The 24,572-nt window shown below is 39.5% G+C and overlaps 1 protein-coding gene across 2 annotated transcripts; it reads right to left on the bottom strand.

Annotated features, from left to right (window-relative positions):
- Positions 1 to 992: 992 nt before the first annotated feature.
- Positions 993 to 23,390, bottom strand: gabra1 (gamma-aminobutyric acid type A receptor subunit alpha1). 2 transcript variants are annotated; one of them, XM_041051403.1, is made up of 9 exons: positions 23,311 to 23,390; positions 19,184 to 19,293; positions 18,139 to 18,206; positions 16,396 to 16,616; positions 14,711 to 14,793; positions 13,351 to 13,494; positions 12,295 to 12,447; positions 2,079 to 2,281; positions 993 to 1,313 (listed from the first exon to the last, which is right to left on the bottom strand). In XM_041051403.1, the coding sequence occupies exons 1-9, from the start codon at positions 23,388 to 23,390 to the stop codon at positions 993 to 995; spliced, it is 1,383 nt and encodes a 460-aa protein (XP_040907337.1). The 2 variants fall into 2 exon arrangements, with proteins under 2 accessions (XP_040907337.1, XP_040907338.1); XM_041051404.1 differs by lacking the exon at positions 23,311 to 23,390 and adding an exon at positions 20,918 to 20,932 and having other exon boundaries at positions 19,184 to 19,262.
- Positions 23,391 to 24,572: the final 1,182 nt, after the last annotated feature.

Here is a 24,572-nt window from a genome sequence, read left to right as displayed (position 1 = left end):
TTGTTGCTGTTGTTGCCGTCAGTGTGTACACAAACACACAGTTGAACAATATTTTACTTCATTGTGAAAGCAGCTTTGAATGGAACGCTAACTTGGTGAGAAACAGTCACTTAAGCGTGAATTAGACCATTATATACTCTTTTTGTAGAAAGTATCATAAACAAAAACAAAAATAAATTAAATAAAAAAAGTTTACTTTTCCATGTATTCAATAAACATACCCTTTAGTTACATTTTGCAAAGCTTAAACATAATATTGACATCTCTAACACTTGATATTATTTACAATGTTGTGAAAGGAAATTAATATTTGCTGAGCACAGAGATGATTGAATTTTTGTATTTTTGTATTTTTTTTATCCCTAAATAAATGGTGTCCACTAAGACATGTTTTATTGCTATTGCAGAAACCCTAACATATTTTGAAGAATGACATAATTAATCTCATAAAACATCTACAGAGAATGGAAGATATTCTGACAGCAATAGCAATAGCATTTTGCTGCTGATATCAAATAAACTAAGCCATCAGTCAATGTTGATCTGTATTTTAAATAAATAAACATAAATAATAAGATGCCTTGCCCATGCATATACACAAGTGGCTTTTTACCGTGTCTGTGATACCATGTTTAAATAAAATAGAAAAAAAAAAACAGAGAAAGAAAAAAGCCCCCTTTAACAAGTTTGGGCTATGTGCAGTTGTAGAATAGCATTCTCTTGGCTATATAATGTATTTATATTAGCATTTTCTTAGTAGCATCATCCCAGACCTGAACAACACCGTTTCAAAAGTCTGTATTGTTATCTCTCTATTTTGTTTTTTTTTTTCAGAATCTTCAAAATTTAGGTAAACATAGAAGCAATGCAACAATTGGGAATTCAAACAGGCATGGACACCATGTTTGTCTGAAAATAAACACTTTTTTTAGGAGGAATAAGAAAGAAAATTAAATAATTACACGTATAATTTAAAAGGAATGAAACATGGATTAGTGTGGATTGACCCCCTGCAGTTTGGGCTTCTTATTCAAGTAGGTTGCCCAGTAGACCAAGTTAAAGGTTCCAAAGAGCAGAGGGAAGGCTATTCTGGCAATCCTGTCTATCTTGCTCACACTGTTAAAGGTTTTCTTGGCCTCTGGAGGCTTGGGCTTTGGCTCCTCCTTGGGCTCAGTTGGGGGCGGTGGTGCGCTTTTGGCAATAGTGGCCAATCCAGGGTCCCTGGCAATATTGGGGGCGAAGGCTGTAGCAGTGGCAGCTGGGTAGGCTGTAGTGTTGTTCTTCTTGAGGAGGGACTCCTTCTTCTTCTTTTGCTGATTTTGTTTGTTGGGAAAAGTGAAAAGGATAGAGAGTTCAGGTTACAGATATAATCAAAGTTTTGACTGGGACATACATTACTGTACACATTGCTTACATTTTTTATCCTTTGCACAATTACTGATGTGAGCGTGTCATTCAGAAGCTCGGTGAACGTTCAGTAAAAATCAGGATATTAAGTTGAGAGATGTGAATTCCTCACATCTACATAATTCCAAATAGAAGTATAGAAATCAGCAATCTGAAAATGAATATTAAGCTTTATTCATTAAAAAAAAAAAAAACAGCTGGAGATTACAGAGTACTGTGCTGCTAACTGCAGCACAGAGACAAGTGGAGCAGAAAGCACAAGATGAACACTAAACTATTAATGTTCATGTCATGTAACTCAAATTGCATTTTCTATGAGATGAGCTGGTGACAACGACTAAATGTTCCCTGCCTGGCCTCGCTTCCTTAGTAGCTAAGTGCTAACTGTCCTGGTGCAAAATGAATAATATTTTGAAACAGAAGTCCATATATGTAATTGTTAAATTTTATTTTCAGTGACGGGTGTCTGGCCTGATAAAGTGCCTTTTCATTTCCTGGAAACATGGATTAGACTCATTCTGAGGGCCTTTGATACAGTCAGGTGCCATATCATCACCTAATAAGCTGTGTTATGTGAAAGTCTCTCAGTTTTTTTCTATTTTTATATTATTGAAAGGACTCCTCAGGAGTAAGTTAGTACGTAAATAATTATAGAAAGTGGCTTCAAATACCTTCTCTGGTACCACACTTTTTCCATCCCAGGCGTAACCCCTCTTGGTGAAGTAGTTGACTGTGGCAAACTCAATGAGGGCCGAGAAGACAAATGCATAGCAGACAGCGATGAACCAATCCATAGCTGTGGCATAGGCCACTTTAGGGAGAGAGTTCCTAGCGCTGATACTGAGTGTGGTCATGGTCAGGACAGTGGTCACTCCTGCAGGGAGATACACAGGAAAGATCAATATGTGATTATGATCAAATGATTAAGTAGTTGCTATCATAACTCAGGAACTATTACATTCTAAATATTGACTAAAATGGTACCGTCATATAGGGACATCATATTATGCATATCAAGTTATTTTTATATTCATAAATCAAATGAGAATGCAGTTCATTCACATTAATCTATGAGGAGCTGATATAGTCTTGTACTTTTTAGACTCCTAAACAGGAATAAAAAGCTTTCTCTATAAATTTGACCTGCAAACCAGTGCCCAAGCATTTACAATCCAATGATTAATGGTAAAACATTATTTGTGTTTTTGTCTCATAAGTGCCTCACATAAGGAGTGTGTGTCAGCCCTGGAAAATCGAAACACTAAACTACAATATTAGCTACTGAAAGTTAAGACTCTGCACAGATAAGGAGAGGAACTGGGTCAGAGCACATCTAACGATGCAGTGCTCATCACAGAACAGGCTACTGCAGATGTTTACACACCAAATAACATCAGCCCAAGGAGCAAACATTCCACCATTTCAGACTGAGCTATCATGAAGGGAGGTGAAGAACAGCTGGCTTGAACAGGAACTATAAAATATGCAGAGAGGACCCTCCCACACACATGCTCTATGTAGAGGCAGATGTCTATGTACAACCACAAATGTACATGATACCCCTCCATACACACTTTCTTGTTTAAATGATCCACAGAAATGTGATCTCATTGACTTCCTAAATCCTTAAATATTTAAATAAATGTTTAAATATTTCTTAAATATTTATTTTAACTTACTTATAGTATGAAAGAAAGTGAAAGTAAATCTTCTTTTGATTAAAATATAAGTAAATGAGACCACCGTATGAATGGTAGACAAAATAACAGGAACCGCACATACAATGGTGAAATACAAATGACCTCTGTGAGGAGTACTGATGGATATTTGCAATGACCGTGTCAAAGAGTTGGTCATTTAACTCACTGGCAGGTTATGGGGTCATAGTTTGTTCTCTTCAGCAGTTACACCGTTAAGTATCTTGACAATACTGGTGAGGATCTGTTTATTACCACTGTTCTTCTTTGCCAAAGTCGTTTTCTTGTGTTCGGTTGATATTTTTATGTTTTAGACTTTAGTCCAGTTCATAGCTCCTCAGTCTAAAAGACCTTCAATAAAGCTGCTAAATACTACTAATTGGTGGTCCTATTAATATGGTTCATTTTTATAGCTGCCTTTGTGATTTACAGACTGCTGTCTCTAAAATTATTTACAAATCTATATCGAAAGGTTTTAAAAGTTAGAACTCTATATTGTATAGGGTTATTGTTATTGTATCCACCACCTCCAAGCTGCAAAGGCAGCTGACACCAAGTTATTACATGTGTCCTAAAATGTTACTGATTCCCTTCAGAATTATTAATTCTTCTTCTTCCTTCTCAGTTCTGATGAAGTGTTAAGTGATGAATCACGGACTCCTCATCCTCCCACTCCCTTTTCACATGATTTTGGCATTGCTGACTCTGGTGCTGTGACATGGAGCATAAAGGATGATTATTATGTTCTCATTAGTCAGAGCCAAATAAAAGATTGGTCATTAGCCACAACCAACCAAGACACCTCTGATAGATTTACTGGATCTGCATAGTAGGTACACAGGGTGCGTGGTCATACATTTCTGATGTTCATTATGGCTCCAAGGGAATAACAAATAAGTAGGTCAAAGTTATTTATTCTGAAATAATTCATTGTTGTGATTTGCTTTGCACGTTCTTCTATCAAATGTCCCAGACAGACAGTTAGTTTAATTAGATTAAAAAGGGCACACAGAAATAATCATGAGTAACGCCTGCCTCATCATCATGTATGGTACGATTGCACTCGGCATATGCAGAACTTGAACAAACGAACAACGAGTGATGGCTTCACATGAAAGTGTCAATATTCAATTCCAGTTTGATGCAGAACTCAGCTGAGCTGCTTGCATAAGGTTAGCCAGAGTTAAATTCAGACACTGAGATGTAAAGCATGAAATCAATTTTTACGCTACAGTAAGTGTATTAACACTGCTATGTGATATCATAAAATCCACACATGACCATGTTCTGCACCTCTGCCACTGCTAAGTAGGTCATTGAATGGTTTGGTGATACATTGTTATGGGAATGCATGGCAGCAGGAGATATGAAAATATTAAGTGATGCTTAGTCATGTGTTCATGCCAGATTTCCTTCCATCTCAACTCAGAGTTATGTTCATATACAGTTAATTTGTATCTTTCAGCTAAATAATGTTTTGAGGAAATGAATGCTGTTTTTTTACGAATACGTTAGCAAAATGTTAATATTATCCTCTTCAGTGACAAGATCTGTCAGTTGTTTTCATTTAAGGAATAAAAAACACACACATCCAAAAAAATAACAAAATAAAAAAATAATCAGATGCTAGACTGAGCAAACATCCAAACAGTGAAGCGTGAAAATGCAGAATATGATTCATATTTTGTTATTGTTCTGATCGCTTGTGTTTCCTACAATATCTATGAACAGTTGACATCGTTTAAAGTTTGAGAACAGTATCCTGAGACATCCAGTGGAGTGAAGTGTTAACATCAAGGTGTTAGTGCTTATGAGCTGGGTACCAGAACATTCTCCACTGGAGAACAGCCAGTGTAAAGTGATTTTGCCAGCAATCATGTGTACTTATGGCCTCAGCAGGTGCTGGAGCACAAAAGAGCAACACCTCACATTCTTTGCTTCTGTGCTGAGAGCTACAGAGGGAAGATGGTGGGGAGGAAGATGAATAAGCATTCAAAGGGACAGCTGTTATGGGGAACAACTAGATAACCTCAATACACATGTGGGGGAAGGGTGATGAAGGCCTATATGCATATTTGGAGATACGTGGGGTGCAGCAGTAGGAAGGGATGAAAGAAGGTAAAGGAATGTGGTTGGAAAGATGGGTGGCTACACAGTGTTGTCAATCTGTCAGGTATTCTGTTTGCCAGTAAATCAGTTAATTTTGTGGGGGAGGATGAAGGCAGCACCACTGGGTATTACACAAGTCCTCACAAAAGCGCCCCAATGCTTGGAATCATATATACTTTACTGTGTTTGACAGGCTCTGTTGTCATGGAAACAAGACTTCCAACTCCTCCAACGTCTTAATACCACAAGAGAAAATGAATAAAAAAAAAAAAGAAAAGAAAAAAAACATTTTCTCTTAAAATTTAAAAAGTGTTGGTTCTTTGTTGTGTGCACACACACTAATGTGCTTGATGTTTTTGTATTGTGCATCTTTGTTTACAGTCATCTGCAGCGGGAGATATGACACACCTTCATGTGTGTAAAGTTGTGTGTTTGCTTGTGCTCACAAGGTGGACACCCAGATATATGTTTCCCATCTTCAGGAAGAATGATTCCCCTTTGTGTCTGTTTAGTGACAAGTCTACTTAGGAATCATTTAGAACTCTAGCGAGTTGATTCATTAGAACATGACTCCAGAGCTGGTTTTAAATGACTCCATTTGACATGTTGTAACTAATAGACTTGAGGCTTTGAAGGCTGTTAATGAACAAAGTCACTGATCTGGAAAGTTCTAACTGGATTAATAGTGGAGTAACTCTATTCTGGAGAGCCCCTTCCACTCAATTTAGCTCAGTGTGCACAAGCACTGACACTTGATTTATATGATACATATCTTCTAACAAGATTTTTGCCTCTGTTTGCAGACTCACTTTCGAGTACACACGTACAGGACAATGGAAAAACAAAGGCAAGATATATATAAAGATGGTGCGAGGAAGCAAATTTGGGGAAACTAAATTATATATTTAAGGTGGTGAACAATAAGGTGAGGCAGACAGTTTCAAGGTGGTAGGGGGATCATTGCTGCCTCAGGCAAGGAAAAGTTTGAAATGACAAACAGCCCCAAATCAGCATTTCTGGAGAATGTGGGACAGAAAATATCCACTTTTGATATAACGTCTGTCAGGGTACTCAGTCTGATAGACTTCTAGTCCTCAACTACCTCTATAATGCAGCATATTAGAAAATAAATTGCTCCAGACATTGCTAAAAATAAATTAACCGGCTCAACTTTGAGCTCAACTTTGTTTGTCCATTAAGGTCAAATAAGGTGCAAAGTCGTTGTTTACTGTTATTAATATTATTGATCTTTCTGATGATAGATTGTTTGCTCTGTTGGTTCCAACTTTAGCACTTGATTGACAACCCTTCAATGACAGGCTTCAGCTGATCTGACCAATCTCAATCCAGTGAGTAAAATGTGCTGCTCAGCCACTGGATCACAGCCAGACCGCAGACAAATCTTTGTGGGGGAGAGTGAGCCCTCGGGAAAATGGCTGTGCTCTCTCTCTCTCTCCCACCCCCTCTACTCTCATGCTCCTTTGTTCAAGACAGAAATTTGCCTCTGACAATGTTTTGACTGAGCAGGCAACCAATCAAACATGACAATCAAAATGTGGGGCGAGGTCAAAAGTACACAGAATGCACAGTCCTTTAAGAGTGATTTAAACTCTGTATCAAGGCTGGGTGCTAAGAAGGCTTTGCAATAAAGCTACTATTTTCACAAACCATTGAGTGGCACATAAGACTACACCTGAACAAGAACAGTACAGACAATACTTGCCACACATTTGTAAAGATGCAAATTCTCAGCTTAAGCTTTCAAGAAAGCTTTTAAGAAAAACACAATATCTTTAGTGAATATATCTCCAAATGTGGACACATTGCTGTAGGGATAGGGTTAGGGAAAGGTATTGATGAGATATTGAAATACTGAATGCCAACATGTTCCATCTTGAGCTTTAAGTCAGCACTGACCCCTTTTCAACATTCAAGCATGACCACCGACTTTTTCTATCTCACACATTAACAATGGACTTTGTTTGTCTAAACATAACCACAAAAACATTAAGCAGTTTTTTTAGTTGCTTGTAATTAATATTGCAATGAAAACATATTAAATACGTTGACACCAACATTGTGCACACTCTTGTGTTTCATCATGTTGAAAACCAAAGTCCATAAAAAAAAAAATTCTGATGCAAATAAATTGTATCTTTAGTATTTGTGCTTTTACATATAGATGAGCTGGGTCTTATCTAATTAATTAGCGAGGGTACCAGTGTTGCATCTTGTGACAACTGTTGATAAATGAGCATGATTGTTGTGTGGGGAGTTGTCAGACAACTTTTGATTTTCCCTCAGCGTTTCCCAGGGGTGAAGCTGTCTTTGCTGGATGTCTATCAACAGCTCCACTGTGCTGTGGTTACTCATTTATTCATGCCTTATCAATACCTGAAGCCGTGGGGAGGGGGGCTGACTCAGAAACACATTACCTTCAGCATCACTACGTCACCTTTGATTTACATAAATGAGGAAATAAATTGACATGTTGATTGGCGGGTGAATTAAATGACTGTGCCAGCATCACAGCTGTGAGATTTGTGCCAAACACAATCACACGCACAAACACACACACACACACACACACACACACACACACACACACACACACACACACACACACACACACACACACACACACACACACACACACACACACGTACAGTACACAGCAGCACTGCCTACAGTAGTTAGCTAGTAATCATGAATTTATGAACACCCACTGACACAACCAGCATGTGGACATATAGCCAACAAATGCAGGCTTTGACTCATACACATTTATGTACATACACAACCAAACTCCAGTACACACACACACACACAGACACACACAAGGTGTTACTCCTTAATGAGCAGATACATTAAAGAGCATCATGGGAGAACCAATAAATACCCAGCCAATCGCTCTTAAAGAGGAGAGAAGGAAGCGAGCTAATCTTCTGAGCACTGCTGTCCCTGACAGCTTAGAGACAGCAAGAGAGAGAGAGTGGGGGAGAGAGTGGGAGGAAGTAAGAGTGCACCATATCAGCACCATCAGTGGCTGTTTCCTTTTGGTTTTCATTTGGACTGCAAATAAATAAATTGCCAACAGTTTTCCACTACACCGAACTAGCTATAAACTAATCAGCCTCTTAATCGGCACAATGATAAATAAGATAACTCTACCCACTGCTGTGTTTTTAAATTGCCTATTCATCTACAGGGCAGGCTTTAGGAAAAAGATTTAGTACAGAGGCTGTGCTTCATAGTCACATAATGTAATTTAGACAGTGTTTTCAATGCTGTATTTGTTCATGTTAATGGGGTTTCGGTGTCAGATTTGGACATCTGTGTTGGAAACATAAACCTGATCATATCTGTAGTAATAAGAGAGCACACACAGTATTACACTGGTTGTTTGCTTTGATGCATTGCGATTCTGTTCTGAAATGAAAACAAGGAGAAATCAAGCTGTGAATAGGTGTCTGCAGGAGGAATGACTAAAGTGCATTTATGCAGTTTCTCCCACAGTAAATATAATATTATAACACCATATTTTCTTCTTCTTTGGTTTTTCTACTGTAGTCCTTTTCACACATAGGTAAAACAGGTAAAATTATTGGCCTCATTGATGTATCTGTTAGAATAATGGCTTTTGCCATTAAAGTTTAGTCATCTTTAACATAAATATTCCTAAAGGCTTCATTTTTGGAGGACATCTATGGAAAGACCAACAAAGCTTGCACATTATTTGGCAACTGGTAGGCAAGGAGGAGTGGTGATACCATTGGAAGACAGCTGAATGGAAAAATAATGATATGAAAGAGGAAGAGTATTTTTACTGCTTCGGCGATGAATTTTAAACCTTATTTTGCCTTTGAAGATAAAATTTATGATCATCGTGGGCATGAGTGATGCTTGTTCCTATTTCTCACAGTGAATGCCCATCATAAAAATTCTCATTAATTTCATCATTTATTAAAGAATTTGACTGCTTTCTTTAGATTGTCCAATAGAACTCAGACACTGAATGGCAAGACTTTAAGTCGGGACTCTTATTTGATTCACATATGGTGTATGTGAAGCGTTTTGCTGAATATTAATTTATTCATCCATGCAGATGATGTTAATAAAAAAAATATGGAGGTGGTTTATTAAATGAATTTCATTTTCTTTGTGCATGGGTAACAGTAATTAAGTGATGCATTTATTACAGTACTTTTAATAAGGTGGAACAATATATGCATTTATATATTATTTATCTCTCAGTGTATTTAATCTTGTTTCATGGTAGCCTTTATGTTAATGTGACTGCATCCAATTTAGACTTGTGCTATGTTTCTAGGTCAGACATTATTCAGACATTCAGACATTATTCAGACATGAGACAGACTGTAAAACTGCAATCACATGTATATGAAGAGGTGCATATCTGAGAGGGACCTAAAACTGCAGCACATCAAGTGTTATTCATGTTCTGAAACTGCTCCTGCCAAGCCATCAGCTGACTGTTTCACAATTCTGACAGCTGTCTGCCTCACATCATAGGCATTGAATGTTCAAGGCACTATTTACAAGTGCAGCTCTCAGAGTAATCAGTAAATATATCAGTATAAGGTTGCAACAACACAAATGGAACCAAAGGTGCGGAGACACGTTTCCCCCTGTACACAGCAAACATTACAAGCACTGATACCATGGTAGACATTAACTTCTATCCAACATGAACATGCAACACATTGTTTGTGTTTACTCAGAATGTTGCCTAGGAGCTTGTTATTTATGTTGCATTTTGCATATGATTCATTAGGATAGACACTGCATAGAAGCTGCATAGAGCTTCTATAACAAGACAGCTCAGTGTACCCTTTCTTCCTAATAGTGCTAGACACATGTACAATGGTTTGATTTACCACATAAAACTTTGACTTAGATGATATCCAAAGGATAAAGATGGCAATGAAATGATCCTGATTGTCTGCTATGTCTTTTTAATGATTCATTTACATTGGTATTGACAGTGTAACCGCTTTGAAGAACAGGCTCATTCATCTGCTGTCTCAGATGATGCATATTAATCACATGAACGACCTACCTAGTACACTGGGAAGTTGCGCCGTTGCTCTGTGTATTCATGAACGCATGTACATGTGTTTATTCAGTTGTGTGTGTGTGTGTGTGTGTGTATATGCGTACGCGTGCGTGTGTGCATGCGCACGCGAATGTAATCTCATGAAGCATAACCAGCGCTGGTAGCATGAGGGACACACACATGCCCTAGATAGTTGTTTGAACCTAATCTAGGCCATCCTCATTTCCCCTGGACACGTGACAAGCACCGCAGGTAGCAAGCTGTGGCACACACACACACACGAAGATACTCACAACTCACACAGACACCAAAACATTGCAGGAGTAGGAAAACCTGCTGAAGACTGCAGAGCTGCAAAATCTGATGCCTGTGTAATGTTTGGGAAAGCTGGGAAAGCTGTTGTAGGCCATTGACATCCATGAGAAAATGAGAAGATAGATAGATAGATAGATAGATAGACAGACAGACAGACAGACAGACAGATAGACAGATAGACAGATGGTCGACAGGAAGATTGGAAAGACAGAGAGAAGAAAGAGTGTAGGGTGAGGTAACTCAAGGACATTCTGCCTGCTGCTGTGCTTTGCTGCTACAGAGCATGCTGCAGACTAGCAAAAGCTTTCCTTTTGGGCGGTATTATGTAAGACCTTAGTGTGACAGACAGACAGAAACACACCAGATACACACACAGACATACACAGACACATACAAACACTCACGTACAAATGCCCAGACACATGCCCACAACACACATAGGCCAATCTGTGCACACACACACAAAGGACACACAGTGGCAAACACATCACACAAACTGGCGGGCACAAACACACACACTTGTAGACACACATTCAGAGCACATAAATCTAAATTCACACTGAGCCTTGTGCTTGAAATTCTACTGCAGCCAGCCACAACTGATTAAAGCTCTTGTTCACCTCATTGGTGCAGAGAGAAGAACAGAGTAGAATGAAAACATTGTACAATAAAATTTGGACAGAATATGCAATTGTTCAATCAGTCTTTTGAACATTTCATATCCTTTAAAGGAGTAGTTTGACATTTTGGTGAATATGCCTATTAGGTTTCTTACTGAGACTTAGATGAGAAGTTTGATACTCCTTTGTCACCACTGCAAGGTTGCTAGGCAACCAGCAGTGACACCACTAAGTCACTGCACTCAGCAAAGTTTGTCAAGAAATATTTCCAGCAATTTGTCCTTCTATCATTTCTCTTTGTGTACAGCTCAAACAAATGACATACGACATGTTCATGAGATAGATTTCGAGGTGTTTTTGAACTGTGGTCAGAGCCAGGCTAGCTGTTTCCCCTTGCTTTTAATCCATAATGCTACGCTACCTTAGTCACCTCCAGCTCTAGCTCTCATCTAACTCTCACCCAAGAAAGCAAATGCAAGTATTTCCTAAAATGTTGAACTATTCCTTTAAATTAAAGTGTTTTGTCTGTTTTGACTGTAAAATCTTTCTCTAGTGATGTCAAGTAAGCCGTCACAGTCTTTGCTTTTCTTTGATTGCTAATCAGAAAAAGTCAAGAAACTCAATCAGCATACTGTAGTATTAAGAGGCAACGGACCAGAGGCTCCTAACCTTTTATTTTCAGAAGTCGTCTCCCTCACACTGAACTATTTTCTTGTATAACAAATTTTAAATGTGTTGTTTACGCTGTAGCAAATGAGAATGTACTATAATTTTAAACCATGCCGTCTTATGATGATAAACAAATATTATATACAACCTCCAAAATTATCATACAGTTGAATCTAAAACAATTTTAATTAAAAAACTGAATATTATAACTTTCATGAATGAACTTTCTCACAACACTGATACAACAATCTTACAGTAGACTGCCCTATGTTTAGCTAGATGTATCTAATTGACTGTATTTTTCCACATTGATTTTCCAAGAACAGATTTGAAACCTTCTGTTGATGGGTTCATTTCTCTACCCATAGATGTTTAGAAGAGAATAGAGCAGACGACTCACCAAAGACAGTCCTGGCAGGGACGGACTCTCTGTTGAGCCAGAAAGACACTTGGGACAGGATGACAGTCATGATGCAGGGCAGATATGTCTGGATCACAAAATAACCTATTTTCCTCTTCAGGTGGAAGTGGGTTGTCATCACAACATACTCTCCTGCAATCAGCAGACAAGTAAAAAAGTCAGAAGGAATGCACAGATTAATGTTATCCCTTTAAAATATACATTTACAACATTTATTGTAACTATCCTCAAACATTACAGTGTGTTTTCTTAATGGTTTGTCTTGTTTTGGCTTTCAGTTCTATTATAGTTGAGATTGATTGGCACAGTTGTGGGTATCATTTGTCAACAAACTCAATACCCAGGCATGATCCATTTCACCAGTCCATTCAGGCCCAGTCGTAGAGAGAATACAACAGTCACAGGAACAGCACTGGGGTTTAATGTGGTTATAACAGTATGTTGAATTTGAGGTTTTCCAGAGACATAAATTACTGGAACTAAAATAGGGTAATGGAGTGATGCATTTATGTCAATATAGCTTATTCAATCAAGCTTGTTGCCAATAAAGCAAAGCACGGACTGGTGGGATAGGGCTGTCGAAAGCCTTACTTTCTGCCTGCATTTGGCGTCACTGCAAACAGGTCACCCATTTTGTGCTGTCACTAATTTTTGCCAGTATCAATGGACCAAAAAGGGGAGGTGGAAAAAAGACGTAATGGCCAGTAGGGAAATTATGAATCTGGGACATAGCCTGTCATTTGTAAAGCAACAAACTGATGCCACTGATGATGCAGATGAACTGATGCAGTTGTCAAAATTAGCAGTCTCAGACCATTAGTTTGTGCAGTGATGAATGATGAATGAGACTGAGGATATTTTAGTAGACATTGAGAAGGACTGTTAGTGTTTATGTACTGTGGTCAGATCACTGCAGTCTGCACATTATAAATGTCAAATAGTTGAATTACAATGCAAAATTTCCCTTCAAAACATTTATTTATTTCACAGTAAACTGTATAATTATGAGAGCATGGTAACCAGACTGAAGCCTACCTGTACTGGACTGCACCACACCAGAATCTACACTCTGCCCCATCAGATCATACTGGTTTAATCTGGACCCATCCTCTGCCACCACCACAGACTGGGCAGCCCCTCTGGTCCACACATAAACCACCTCTGCTCGAGTATAGGCATCTGGCAAGGACAGACAGAATGAAAAGTTATAAATTATTTCACTGCTGGTTGTCTGTCGTCATGTGTTACCTTGCAGGTTATATTTTGGGAGCTGCTAGGAATGCCAGGTGAAAAAAAGACAAATCTGAAATTAGGTCTCCCACTAAACTCCTCTAGGTTTGTCTTACCTCATCTCATTTTGTCTCATCTTGTCTTCTCTCATCTTGTCTACCCTGCTCTCATCCCAGTTCTTCCTGTCTTGTCTCATTTGCTATTTAAGCATATTATCCCTTTCTTTCACCTTGTTAGAGTGTCTGCTAGACTCATCTTTTCTGTTTTATCTAATCTCTTCTATCTTATCTAAACTCATTCTGTCTCATATTTGTCAAACATTTTCTCATTTTATCATGTGATGCAGTGCCATGTCACATCATGTCATTCCTCAGCTTATAAGAAAACAAACAAACAAACAACATCCCAACAGGACAACATGACCTTAAAACAGCCAAGTCAGTCTTTCCTTCCCTCCGGCCACCCAACCTGTCAAAGCTGCGGTGTGGCTCGACCACTGCAGAGGGAAGGATGGCTTGACTGCAGACTGCAGCATAAGGAAGAGAGCTCATCACTGAAATATTTAGAGAGTGAGTTCAATTTAAAGGGGGTTGAAGCTCTGTCCTCTCACTCACACTGTGCAGCTGTCTGAAGAATGGCACAGAGACACTGTGACGTTTAATTCTTTGTTTCCAGTTTGCTGTAGTTTTGCTTTTGCTTTCTCGCCTTCTCACTCCCCCCATTATTTTCTCCCCTGTAGTTTTTCTCTCATTCTGTATTCTTGTCTCCACCCTCCATCATTCTATCTCTTGTTATGACTTCTCAAGGATGATGCAGGGTAGGGGTAGCTGTCAGCGATGAGCAGCTGGTGTGATGCTCTGGAAATATTACAGAGAGTGCTGCCTTGGATAAACACAGGTCTGTGTGCTGCACGCCTGCCAGGGTCTTGCAGGGTCTTGCAGGGCCTGGCAGGGTTGAATGGGGGGACCAAAGGGGCCTTGAAGGACAGTTCCTCTGTGAGAACAGCTGTTACCACACTGTCATCCCTTATCAGGAACTGGTGCTGGGGTCGAGCTTCCACTTGGATGAGGTAGTGACAGCGTGTCAGAAAGGCATGTGTCTGGTGTGTTCATGAGCAGTTACACACTTGTATGTACAGTTGTGTATGAGTACAGGGGCGACTTACAGCTGCCAAACTTCAGTGGACAAGCGTGAGCATCCATAGGGAAGTCTTCCAGGTGCATGGGGCATTCTGCTCTTACTGTAAGCCTAGAGAGAGTCACACAGGCACGGACAGTGGATTAGAAAAAAAAACAGAAGCAATAAAAATGAGGAAAAACAGAGCATGTGGCAAAGCCAGGAGGAAAGAAAGGATGGTGGTTGTGTTGGTAGAGGGGTGAGGGAGAGGACTGGTGGAACTGCGGCACGAGAAAGAGCAGTACAGTGAGGCACCAGGAACATGTGATGTACTATTTTTTACAGTCTCTCAGCACCAAATACAGTCAAACTGCAACTACTTTTCTCCAAACCAATGGAAATGCTCCAGTTCCCTAGAGCTGTGGGTTTCTATTTCCTGACAGCTTGGTGAAAAACAGCATGTCAGGCCACCCGTGACACACTAATCTCCCATCCATCCCTCATCTCGCTCATCTGTGACAGCAATATGGGCTCCGCCGCTACCCCCCTCCCCCTGCTAGTAAACATGCTAAAACAAATGTTTTACGATCCTTGCCGTAGACAACTCACATTGGCATCGCTCTGTGGTGTGCATCAAGGTTCATTCTGTCTTTAAGGGGTTTATTCACCCTCCCTCTGTTTAAGGCTTTCTGCCGTGCTATGTGTGGTTCGAAACTCAGCTCAGCTAGTCATACACCTTATCTTCCTGCTTGCAACCGTCAGGTAGCAACCCCAGTGTGATTAATCCTGACAGGATAAAACTATTTTATTTTTCCTGGTGAACACAACAATGGAAAAAAGACAAATTGTAATGAAAACATACAGTATGTGATATTTATAAATGGCTGATGAATAAGTATAAAAAAATAGAAGAAGAAATTTAGTAGTGTAGTAAATCATCTTTGTAAAAAAAAGAACAATATATGGAACACAAAGTGTAGTGTAGTGTCTGTATACCGACACTACACTACACTACACTAGAAAATACAACATAGATGGATGGTTCTTCATTTAATATTGTACTTTAAAAAATAAAGCTGGTAATTTTCTATTTTAAGCCTATTAATGACACATTCCATTACCAAATAAAACAAGACTAAAATGAAGAATGGTTCCTTCATTACCATGAGCACTGTTATTTATTATCAGTCCCACATACACCATTCTGGTGCTGTAAATACTCAATAGTAAACCAAATGTATATTAATCTGCAGATGAAAACCGTCTCCATCAAATACATTGTTTACTTCAGTTTGAGTAATAATTGCTGAAAAAAAAAAACTATCTGCTTTAGGAAATAACAAAGAAACGATTAGTGACGTGTTTTCAAAGAACAAACATCCTTGGGGCTGATTAAGGGACAGACTGATACATCGCTGGTTTTGGTTGTTTAATGGAACTTGTTGACAATTTGAAAATTATAGAATAAGGCCAGTCTTATCCTTTTAGCTAAAATTGAAAAAACTGAAACCGCTACCAGCCACGTTTACATTTCTTTACAGTTTATTCATGAAATTACATGAATGCCCCTCTTTTCAATTCAGATAATATAGCTCCAATGAACCCTTAGCTCTTCTTCCTCTTCAGCAAATGGTGTGCACTGATTTTAAAATTACACAAGGTCTCTGCTTTTTTAGTCTCTGGCTCATTCAAAAATCCTTCATTGCACTGGTGTAGTAGAACATGACAGCCTACCTCATGGTATACAGCAGCGTGCCTTCCTCGGTAATTCGGAGCAACTTGTTTGGCATGGTCATGTTGTGGGCCACTGACTTCTTGCCATTGTGGAAGAAGGTATCAGGGGTCCAGATCTTGCTGGCCATCAGGTTGTTGAGACGCAGCACAGCCATGGGCCCTTTGAACTTTAATCTTTCATCCTTCCAGCTCTGTCTGAAGAAGACATCAATGGTGTACTCCTACAGGTTGATGGTGAGAAGCAGAGAAAAAGAGAAGTCGATAAAGAAGGAGAAAAAAAGAGAAAGCTAACCCTTACACACCCTGTAGCTGTTATCTACCTTTATCTCCTACCTTGGGAACATGCTGAGTAATCCAACCTTATTTTTTCTTTTCACCCTTTTTGTGTTTTCCCATTTTTTTTCCCTTTCTCCTGCCACTTTGACTTTATTATGGTATTCTTGGCCTAAGTTTGTTGCTGGTAACTGTCCCTTCAGGTAAAGGCTTTGGCAGGGAGCATCTAGTGGATGAATGTGCATGGTTTTTTGGCTGATATGTTTTCTAAAGGAATGGCTTCATTGGTAGAGTACAGTAACTGGTCTCTGTTTTACATAGTCATACAGTATGTGTGGTTGCATTTCCATTTTCTTGCATTTTATTATTTAAATAATTATGGTCCGGTCAATTTAATGCATTATATGCAAATGGGTGATCATTTGGTATTTGGTCATATAGTTTTACATTGTTAGGTAAGTGCCAAAATGGCTATTGTTAACATATATCTTTGGGGAAACTTCTTTGCTCAGTAATCTAAATTATACTGGACACAAAAAGGAAGCACTGGACACAAAATTAGGAGAACATTTCATTTTGAAGGCAGCTTATGACTATAGCTGAGAGCAGATTTTAATGGTTCCACATGACTGCCTGGCAGAATAAAGGGAGCCACTAAAAATTACTGTGCAGCCTGTTTTTTTGTTCTCTTTCCCCCTCTTTCCACTGGAGCCGCGTAAGATAATTAGTTTGAGCTGAAACAGAGCTTCAAGGTAATAGTAGAGGATAGGGAATGGCTGGAGATGGAGAAAATGTTCTTCAGCTCTTCCTTCTGGCCTTAACAGAGCAGCAAAATAGTCCTGGCTTGCATGTCAACCAGTGCAATTAACTGAGATTATGTCAAGTAGAATACACACACTTCACGTGCGTCTTTTATTTTTTCAAATGGTGAAAGAGCGGCAATGAGACATTTGGATGAGTTTAATTGGTTTCCGGTGCATGGGGCAAAGATCAGATGCTCATGTTTTAACAGCCCACAGCTTTTTTTGAGGTAGCATTCTGAAAAAGACTGAAGAAATCATGAAAGTTATGTGATGTACTGAACCTCAATATCCACAATGTCCTCAATTTCTCAGCTCCATATTTTTCAGTAGCGACAGATCAGCATGTGGATAGTTTGGAAAAACTGACACTCCTTCTTGAAGCTAAACAAATAAATATTTGTGTTCCGCAACAAATAAAGAGAATTTGTGGTCACAGCATACACATAAAAGTCACATGCAGTTATATTTACAAGTTGGGGTGGCATCTATGTTGAGTGGGGTTACAAAGCATGCACCAAAAAATACATTTCATACATGTGACAGTTTTATTAACACATCAGGATTTAATGGGATGAATCAAATTAATAAATATTTTACAGCTTTGAGACCTCTATCTTCTAAGTTATGAGGGTGGGAGTGACATTTACAGAAGCAAAAAGAGTCTTACCATGTCATGGTCCGAAACTGGCCCAATACTAGTCACGAAAATGTCAGTCTTGACTTCAGTTACACGCTCTGTTGAAGCAGGAAATTGCCAGAGTGAGTGACTATCAGTGGCATTCATTAGCCCCTAACTACCTGTTAATGCAAGACCACCTGGCTATAGCATCTGAGCCATTCAGCCTATTCAGCATTATTTTGAACACTTTGACACATCCACACACATACACTGAAAAAACAAACAAACAAACAAAAAAAAAAAAACAGCACTATAAAAATGCCCCTTTTGGATGTCGATAACCATTTCTGCTGGTATTGGTTTCACTGTCAGCTCCATTACCCGGACAGTGGTTCAATCTCTTAATAAATTCACGCATTGCTGTATTACTGAAAATATGCCACTCTGGTCCCATAATACTGATAGCCAAAATGGGTCCACTGGGGATTCATTTGGAAGCGGTAGCGGAGGCAGTGTGTATGTGTGTGTGTATGTGTGTGGGTTCATTCCTTGTGATTCTGAAACTGAAATATGACAGCATGATTTATGAATGATACCCATCATAATCCATAATTTCTTCCCCTCGGCTGCTGAACTTCTAGCAGGCCTGGTTTTATTTGCCTGTCTGTTTGATGCCTGCTGCATGTGCGATCCTCAGTGTCCTTCACACACCAATTCTCACATTATCTTTCCCTCTTTTCTCATTCACTCTCTGTTTCTTTCTCTTTATCTCTTTCTCTCATTTTCCATTTCTGGATTTGTCTCTGTTAGTTTCCCAGCCATTTTGTTTCTCTCTCAAACAATGAACAGCTGACAACGGAGAATAGGCGCCCACACAATAAAATTATAGCAAGTGAAGAATGAATTTCCAATTCTTTTTTGTTTTTGTTTTTCATTATCCCACAAACATCTGATTTAGTCATGTGGATAGTGAGGTATTTGTTGAGGATTTTGCATGATAAATACATGTTTTCATATTTGCTGAAAAAAAACTATAACAGTCACACAGTTACCATGAATGAGAAAATACATTCATTGACTTGGGTTTACTGACCTCCTAGTCCTGGCCTGAGGCGATTGTCATAGCCATCCAGAAGGCTGTCTAAGATCTTGGTGAACACCGTGTTATCTTTCTCTTCTTCTGTCATGCCGTTCTGCCCAGAGCTGGCAAAGCAAAGAAGAAGATTTAAAGTCACAGCTAGAGTCCAAAACAACGGTCAAAAGAGGAAGAATGAACTCTGAATAAGAATCATATATCAAAGACAAAAAAAGTAGATTTATACTCTGTAGGTAGCAAGGCATGTCTGATGAAGTGCATGGGCAGCACAGACTGTATCATGAATCACATTGTGAAAAAAATAGACAAGAAAACTCTGTCAAATCCTGTATGACACTGACTCATTTCGCTGTTGCCAATTTACAATTCACAGTGTGTGACCATGAGGTTTTAGATCATATTGATATGAGATGAATAAGCAAGTGATTGTTCAGAGCTGGACTGGAAAGGAAAATATCCAGAGCGTTGTGAAACCAAGTTATCCCCTATTATCCCATTAGAAAGTCTTTATTTCAACAACATGTTTGTAAGTGCTAAAGTTGTTTTCATCACTGGGATGTAAAACTGGGTATGCAGAGAGCATGAGTCTATACACACACCCACACATAGAAAAAATCTCACAGAGAAAGAATAGAGAAATCACAATACATTATTTATACCTTAATATGGTCTTTTAGACCACAAAGGCCTTGCTGAACGTGCTGTTTGAACATCATGAAACAAAATGCTTAGAGCAATGCCGAATTATGAGAGCAGAGTTTGCAGCAACTCCACATATAAATATTTCAGCACATTCATAATCAGGAATACAGCCCCTGATTACATTGTGTATCGTAAGGGCAAGATGTGACAGGAATGTTTAGAGGGTATGTGTGTGCATGTGTGTGTTTGCATACCTGAATCAATGCATGCGTGTACTGTAGGCTCAAGGTCTGTGCACATACGCAAGCCCAGATACATATTCATGCATATGTTTGCATGTGTGATAATGCTGATAATACCCTGATGAAAGTCTTAACAATGTATTGTATGCCGCTAAGCAATCATCCTCTCCCTCTTTTTATATCCAATAGCGTTTGGTTTGATTGCATACTAAATAAACAGTAAGTGTTTGGAAACAAGCTCTGCTCGCTGAATTGCTCCAAGGAGAGGGAGAGGTCATCAAGATTAGTTAGCGGGGACCTGGAACGGGAGAGAAGGAAAAGTAGGAGGGATGGCAGGAGGGAGAGTGAGAAACATACGAGAAAAGCTCTAAAGAAAAGACAAAGAAGAGAAAAAGAGATAGCAGAGATGAAGGAGAAGGAGATAAAGGTGGAAAAGAGAGGCTGGGAAAAGGGGAGGACACTGTTAAGTGAAACTGGGGATTGGCGTTTTACAGAGCTGACATTCAGAACTGTGAGACTGAGGCAGGTCCTAGCTTTGAATGTGAGCTACTAAACATTTTGCTTTCTAGATAATGATGCTCCATCTGCGTCACAAATGGATTTTTATAAAAGGGTTAATGCACATCCCTCTACCTCCAATTTCTCTTAATTCACAAGTCACCCTCTGTCTGAGGGAGGGAAAAAAATCTCTGAAAACCATAGCCAGCAATGAAACTGTAGAAATCGTGATGAGCAATTATATTTTGCGTCAGTCTTGGAGGTAACAGCATTGGAATACTCAAATTCAAAACAACAATTAATCTTTTTTGTTCGGCTCTGGGACGACAATTATGTGTAAAAACGGAGCAGAAATTGCGTCCATGGGACGTCAGCTGAGGCTAAAATAAATCACAATCTCCTTTTTGCTCCTTTCTTAATATCCCTACTTTCAACATTTATTTAGGCATTTCCAATTTTCCAAATCAGAACAAGACAATGAAACAGTTTTTGGTCTGCCCCGTGGGTTACAGTCATCTTATCATTGTCTCCACCAACACAGAAAACAAGCCAAGATGTCCCTTAGCTCTTTTGAGTTCACCAATAATTAAAAGTCATTAATAATTTGTGGAATTAATGGTGAATTAATGGTGAAAATTGCAGGAAAGAATCTATCAGAAGGCACAGTTTTTGTCCTTGCATTTCTTGAGTGATACTTACTTTATTTTACTGTAATTCAAGATACTGACAAGTCAGATTTGTTATTTTTACAGATAGGAGTAATTTGAACAACAGAGCACATATATATGTTTTAAGACAGACATTTTTTTTTACAGTGTATATTGGAATAATAGGTGGTGGTGGGGGGTTAGGGTTGCATGCCACAGAAAAGACAAGAATGGGGAGAGGAAAAAGGTGCTGTAGAAGAATACACATGTTTATCAGCCAGGGGCCACTTCCTCATAAAACATTGTACACCATCCCCATCTACAGGTCATCTGAACAGCAACAGTGCCTTTCACACTCGCTGCCGGTCTCTCCCTCTCTCTCTCTCGTCACTCGAATATCTAATTATAAGGCAATTTCTTTCGTTGGCAACATACTGTAGCAGAGTGCTAGGTCTTCCTGATTACCGTGCCTCGTTGAAATCCCCCAAGGTGTGTATGTGTGTACGCGATTCTGTATTTGACTTCAAAAAGGGAACTGGATTATAGAGTAAATCTTTGGGTGATAATTGCTTTGCAGTTTGCAGTGACAGTTCCTCAGTAAAGTAATCAGTACTTTTACATTTTCTCTGATGTGCTCAACGTGCAGCACATCAAACTCAGTAAATCAGACCCTCTATTTGCCAGCCAGTGCATCTCAAACCTAAGCTACAGCTGTGATTAATCAATTAGATCAAATCAGTGTGCACTAATGACGTAGTGCAGCACATCATATATTTAAAACAGGGCACTTTCTGTCTGTGTTCTGCATGTGCTCAGGGCGCGTAAGCTGAAACATGTACTGTATACAGTATGGATGTGTGTTTTAGTGGTGTAGCTGTTGTCAGAGAGAGAGAAGCAAGCTGGACCATCTCAAGACATCACCACTGAAGTCAACTGCCTGTGACAGTTTTACTGAATTATTCAACCGTGCAGAAAAGCCCGATCCCCTCAGTCTCTCCAGGATTCTCCAGAAGAACTACAATGAGATGAGAGCTCAGATGATCTCATTCAGTTGCAGCAGCTGAGGGATTCGGCTTTTAGAGTTGTCGTTTTATTCGTAATTGTGAATGTTTAACAGGTCTGCAGGTCTTTGTGGCGTTCAGTGTAAAAATGATTGATCCAAGGGGTGCAGTCAGATGATGATCTTTTGAGGTGTGGATCTTATTGCTGTCATTTCTAATCCAATCATTCACCTTCTTCCTCACTCTGTTTGTCTGCTTCTGGTTAGGTGACATCTGACACCTCAGTGTTGACATTGAGAAGTGTGTCTGTACATCGACCCAACCCTCCCCGCAGCTACTGTCAAAAGCATGTGCACAAATCGGTGCCCAGTATCATGGTGCAACACACATCATCTACTGTACGCAGCCCAGGACTGAATACTGAGAACGTAGATGTTGTCCCACAAGGCTAGTGGACCAAAAAAATATGTAGCACCACAATAATGTGGATAGTGGCTATTTTGGCTCCTCATCTCTTCTCTCTGTGTTGCACTTCTTATTACCTCTGTGCAATTATAGTCATGGAGGTGTCCTGTGGGGATGCCCCAGTTACAACTACACTGAATGTGCTCTGTAAGAGTATAACCCAATAAACCAAGCAATAGGCAAGAAGACAGAATTTCATCCCGGCAGTTGTACCACTGGTTGCCTCCTTGGCTAGCTGACTGACTGACTGATATACTGACATATGTTTTATTTAGTTGACCATTTTGCAAGCAGTGAGACCGGCGTTACGAGACAACTGTCCTCTTCAACAAAGTGAATTTAATATTTTGCCCAAAGCAGTGTGGTCTTCACAATTTGTCCTCTAAATGTCACCATGTGTAATTACAGTGTCCCAATAATACCTTGATCATATAGTCAATGCTTATACCTACAATAATGAACATCCTAAGCATTTGTCTCAAACTCAGCGTAAGGCTCCAAACCAAGTTATTTAAACACTGTGCATGATATGTGCAGATTATTGTGGTGTTCATGTATTTAAAATTATCCAATGAGCCAATGTAAAACACAGATACATGTGCATTTATGAATTAAAAGTTTCTTCTTACCTTTTCCCACCTAGTACGCTGTTGGTGACAAGCAAGCAAGCCCACAGACACAGAAAGGCCGTCCTGCTCCGTCCACACATAGTTGCAATATGAGGACCTTTCACTGCTGGAGGTCAGAGAGGGAGAGAGCGAGCATCATTACCAAGTCATATGAGCCAGTGGTCCACCACTAACCCAACATTTCATCACATCAAGTGTGAGTAAACATGTAGATGTGCTAAAACACCAACAGACAACATGGGGGTGTAGGCTCTGAGGGAGACCTTGTTCCTATAGAGATGCTTTATGTGAGGTTTTTGGTCCTGGTTGTTAACATTTCTCACAGATTTACTGACAGCACATGAATCAAACCAAATGGCCTTGCCACATGCATTGGGCCATCACACGCCACTTGACACGCGCACCCCTCAAAGCTTTCACATCATCATTTTGAATTAGCTGTCACATTGACAGAGACATATTTTACATCCTAACTATGTGGGAGACGGAATTTAAATAGCCTCTCAGCATTTCGATGATCTGAAAGGGAACCAGTGTAAATGCGACTTTCATGGCTGGCACTCAATACACACACATATGGTATGGCTGCAGCTGTAGCGCATAATAATTAAGAAGAAATAACAAGGCATCACATCATCGACCACATAACACCCTGTGTGAGCTTGTAGCACCTGTGCACAGCCTCCTCTAATACCCTGCAATGTGAAGCGCGGCGATACCGCAATATCAAACCAAATCCCCTAAAATAAGAGCATTTGCTTCCTCCTTAATCATCAAGCTATGATGTCAGCCGGGTCATAAAGTATGTAAGCAATAGTCTGCGCTATTGTGCATGCAAAACACAATGCTCAGATTCACGGTCCATTTTTTGAAAGCATCATCGATGTGTCCACGAGAGGACCAATTACTTACTTACTAAAAAAAAGCGCTTAACCACTATTTCACAAACGACCACAAAATTCTGCCACTGAAACACAGCCCGCATAGAAGACAATACCCTTTCTACTTGCTTGTGATGTTCCAAGGTGCACTGTAAGCGGATGGGAGTCGGGGGACAAACAATGCTGTGTTAAAAATAAAAATAAAAATAAATCCTTTGCTTGACAAGGATTTGACGAAGCGGGGATGATGGAGATTAACGAATGGAGGAGAAAATCCCGCACAAGCACACTTTCTAAGTTATTCAGAGGAAATGTCACCCTCTCCTCCACGATATATGAATATATCTGAGTTGGATAGGAATTTAGCATGCAACTGGCATC

This window comes from Toxotes jaculatrix, chromosome 12 (assembly GCF_017976425.1).
Source record: "Toxotes jaculatrix isolate fToxJac2 chromosome 12, fToxJac2.pri, whole genome shotgun sequence".
In the NCBI taxonomy this organism is placed as follows: domain Eukaryota; kingdom Metazoa; phylum Chordata; class Actinopteri; family Toxotidae; genus Toxotes; species Toxotes jaculatrix.
The sequence above is the reverse complement of the archived record's forward strand: the minus strand, read 5'-3'. Positions and strand labels throughout refer to the sequence as shown.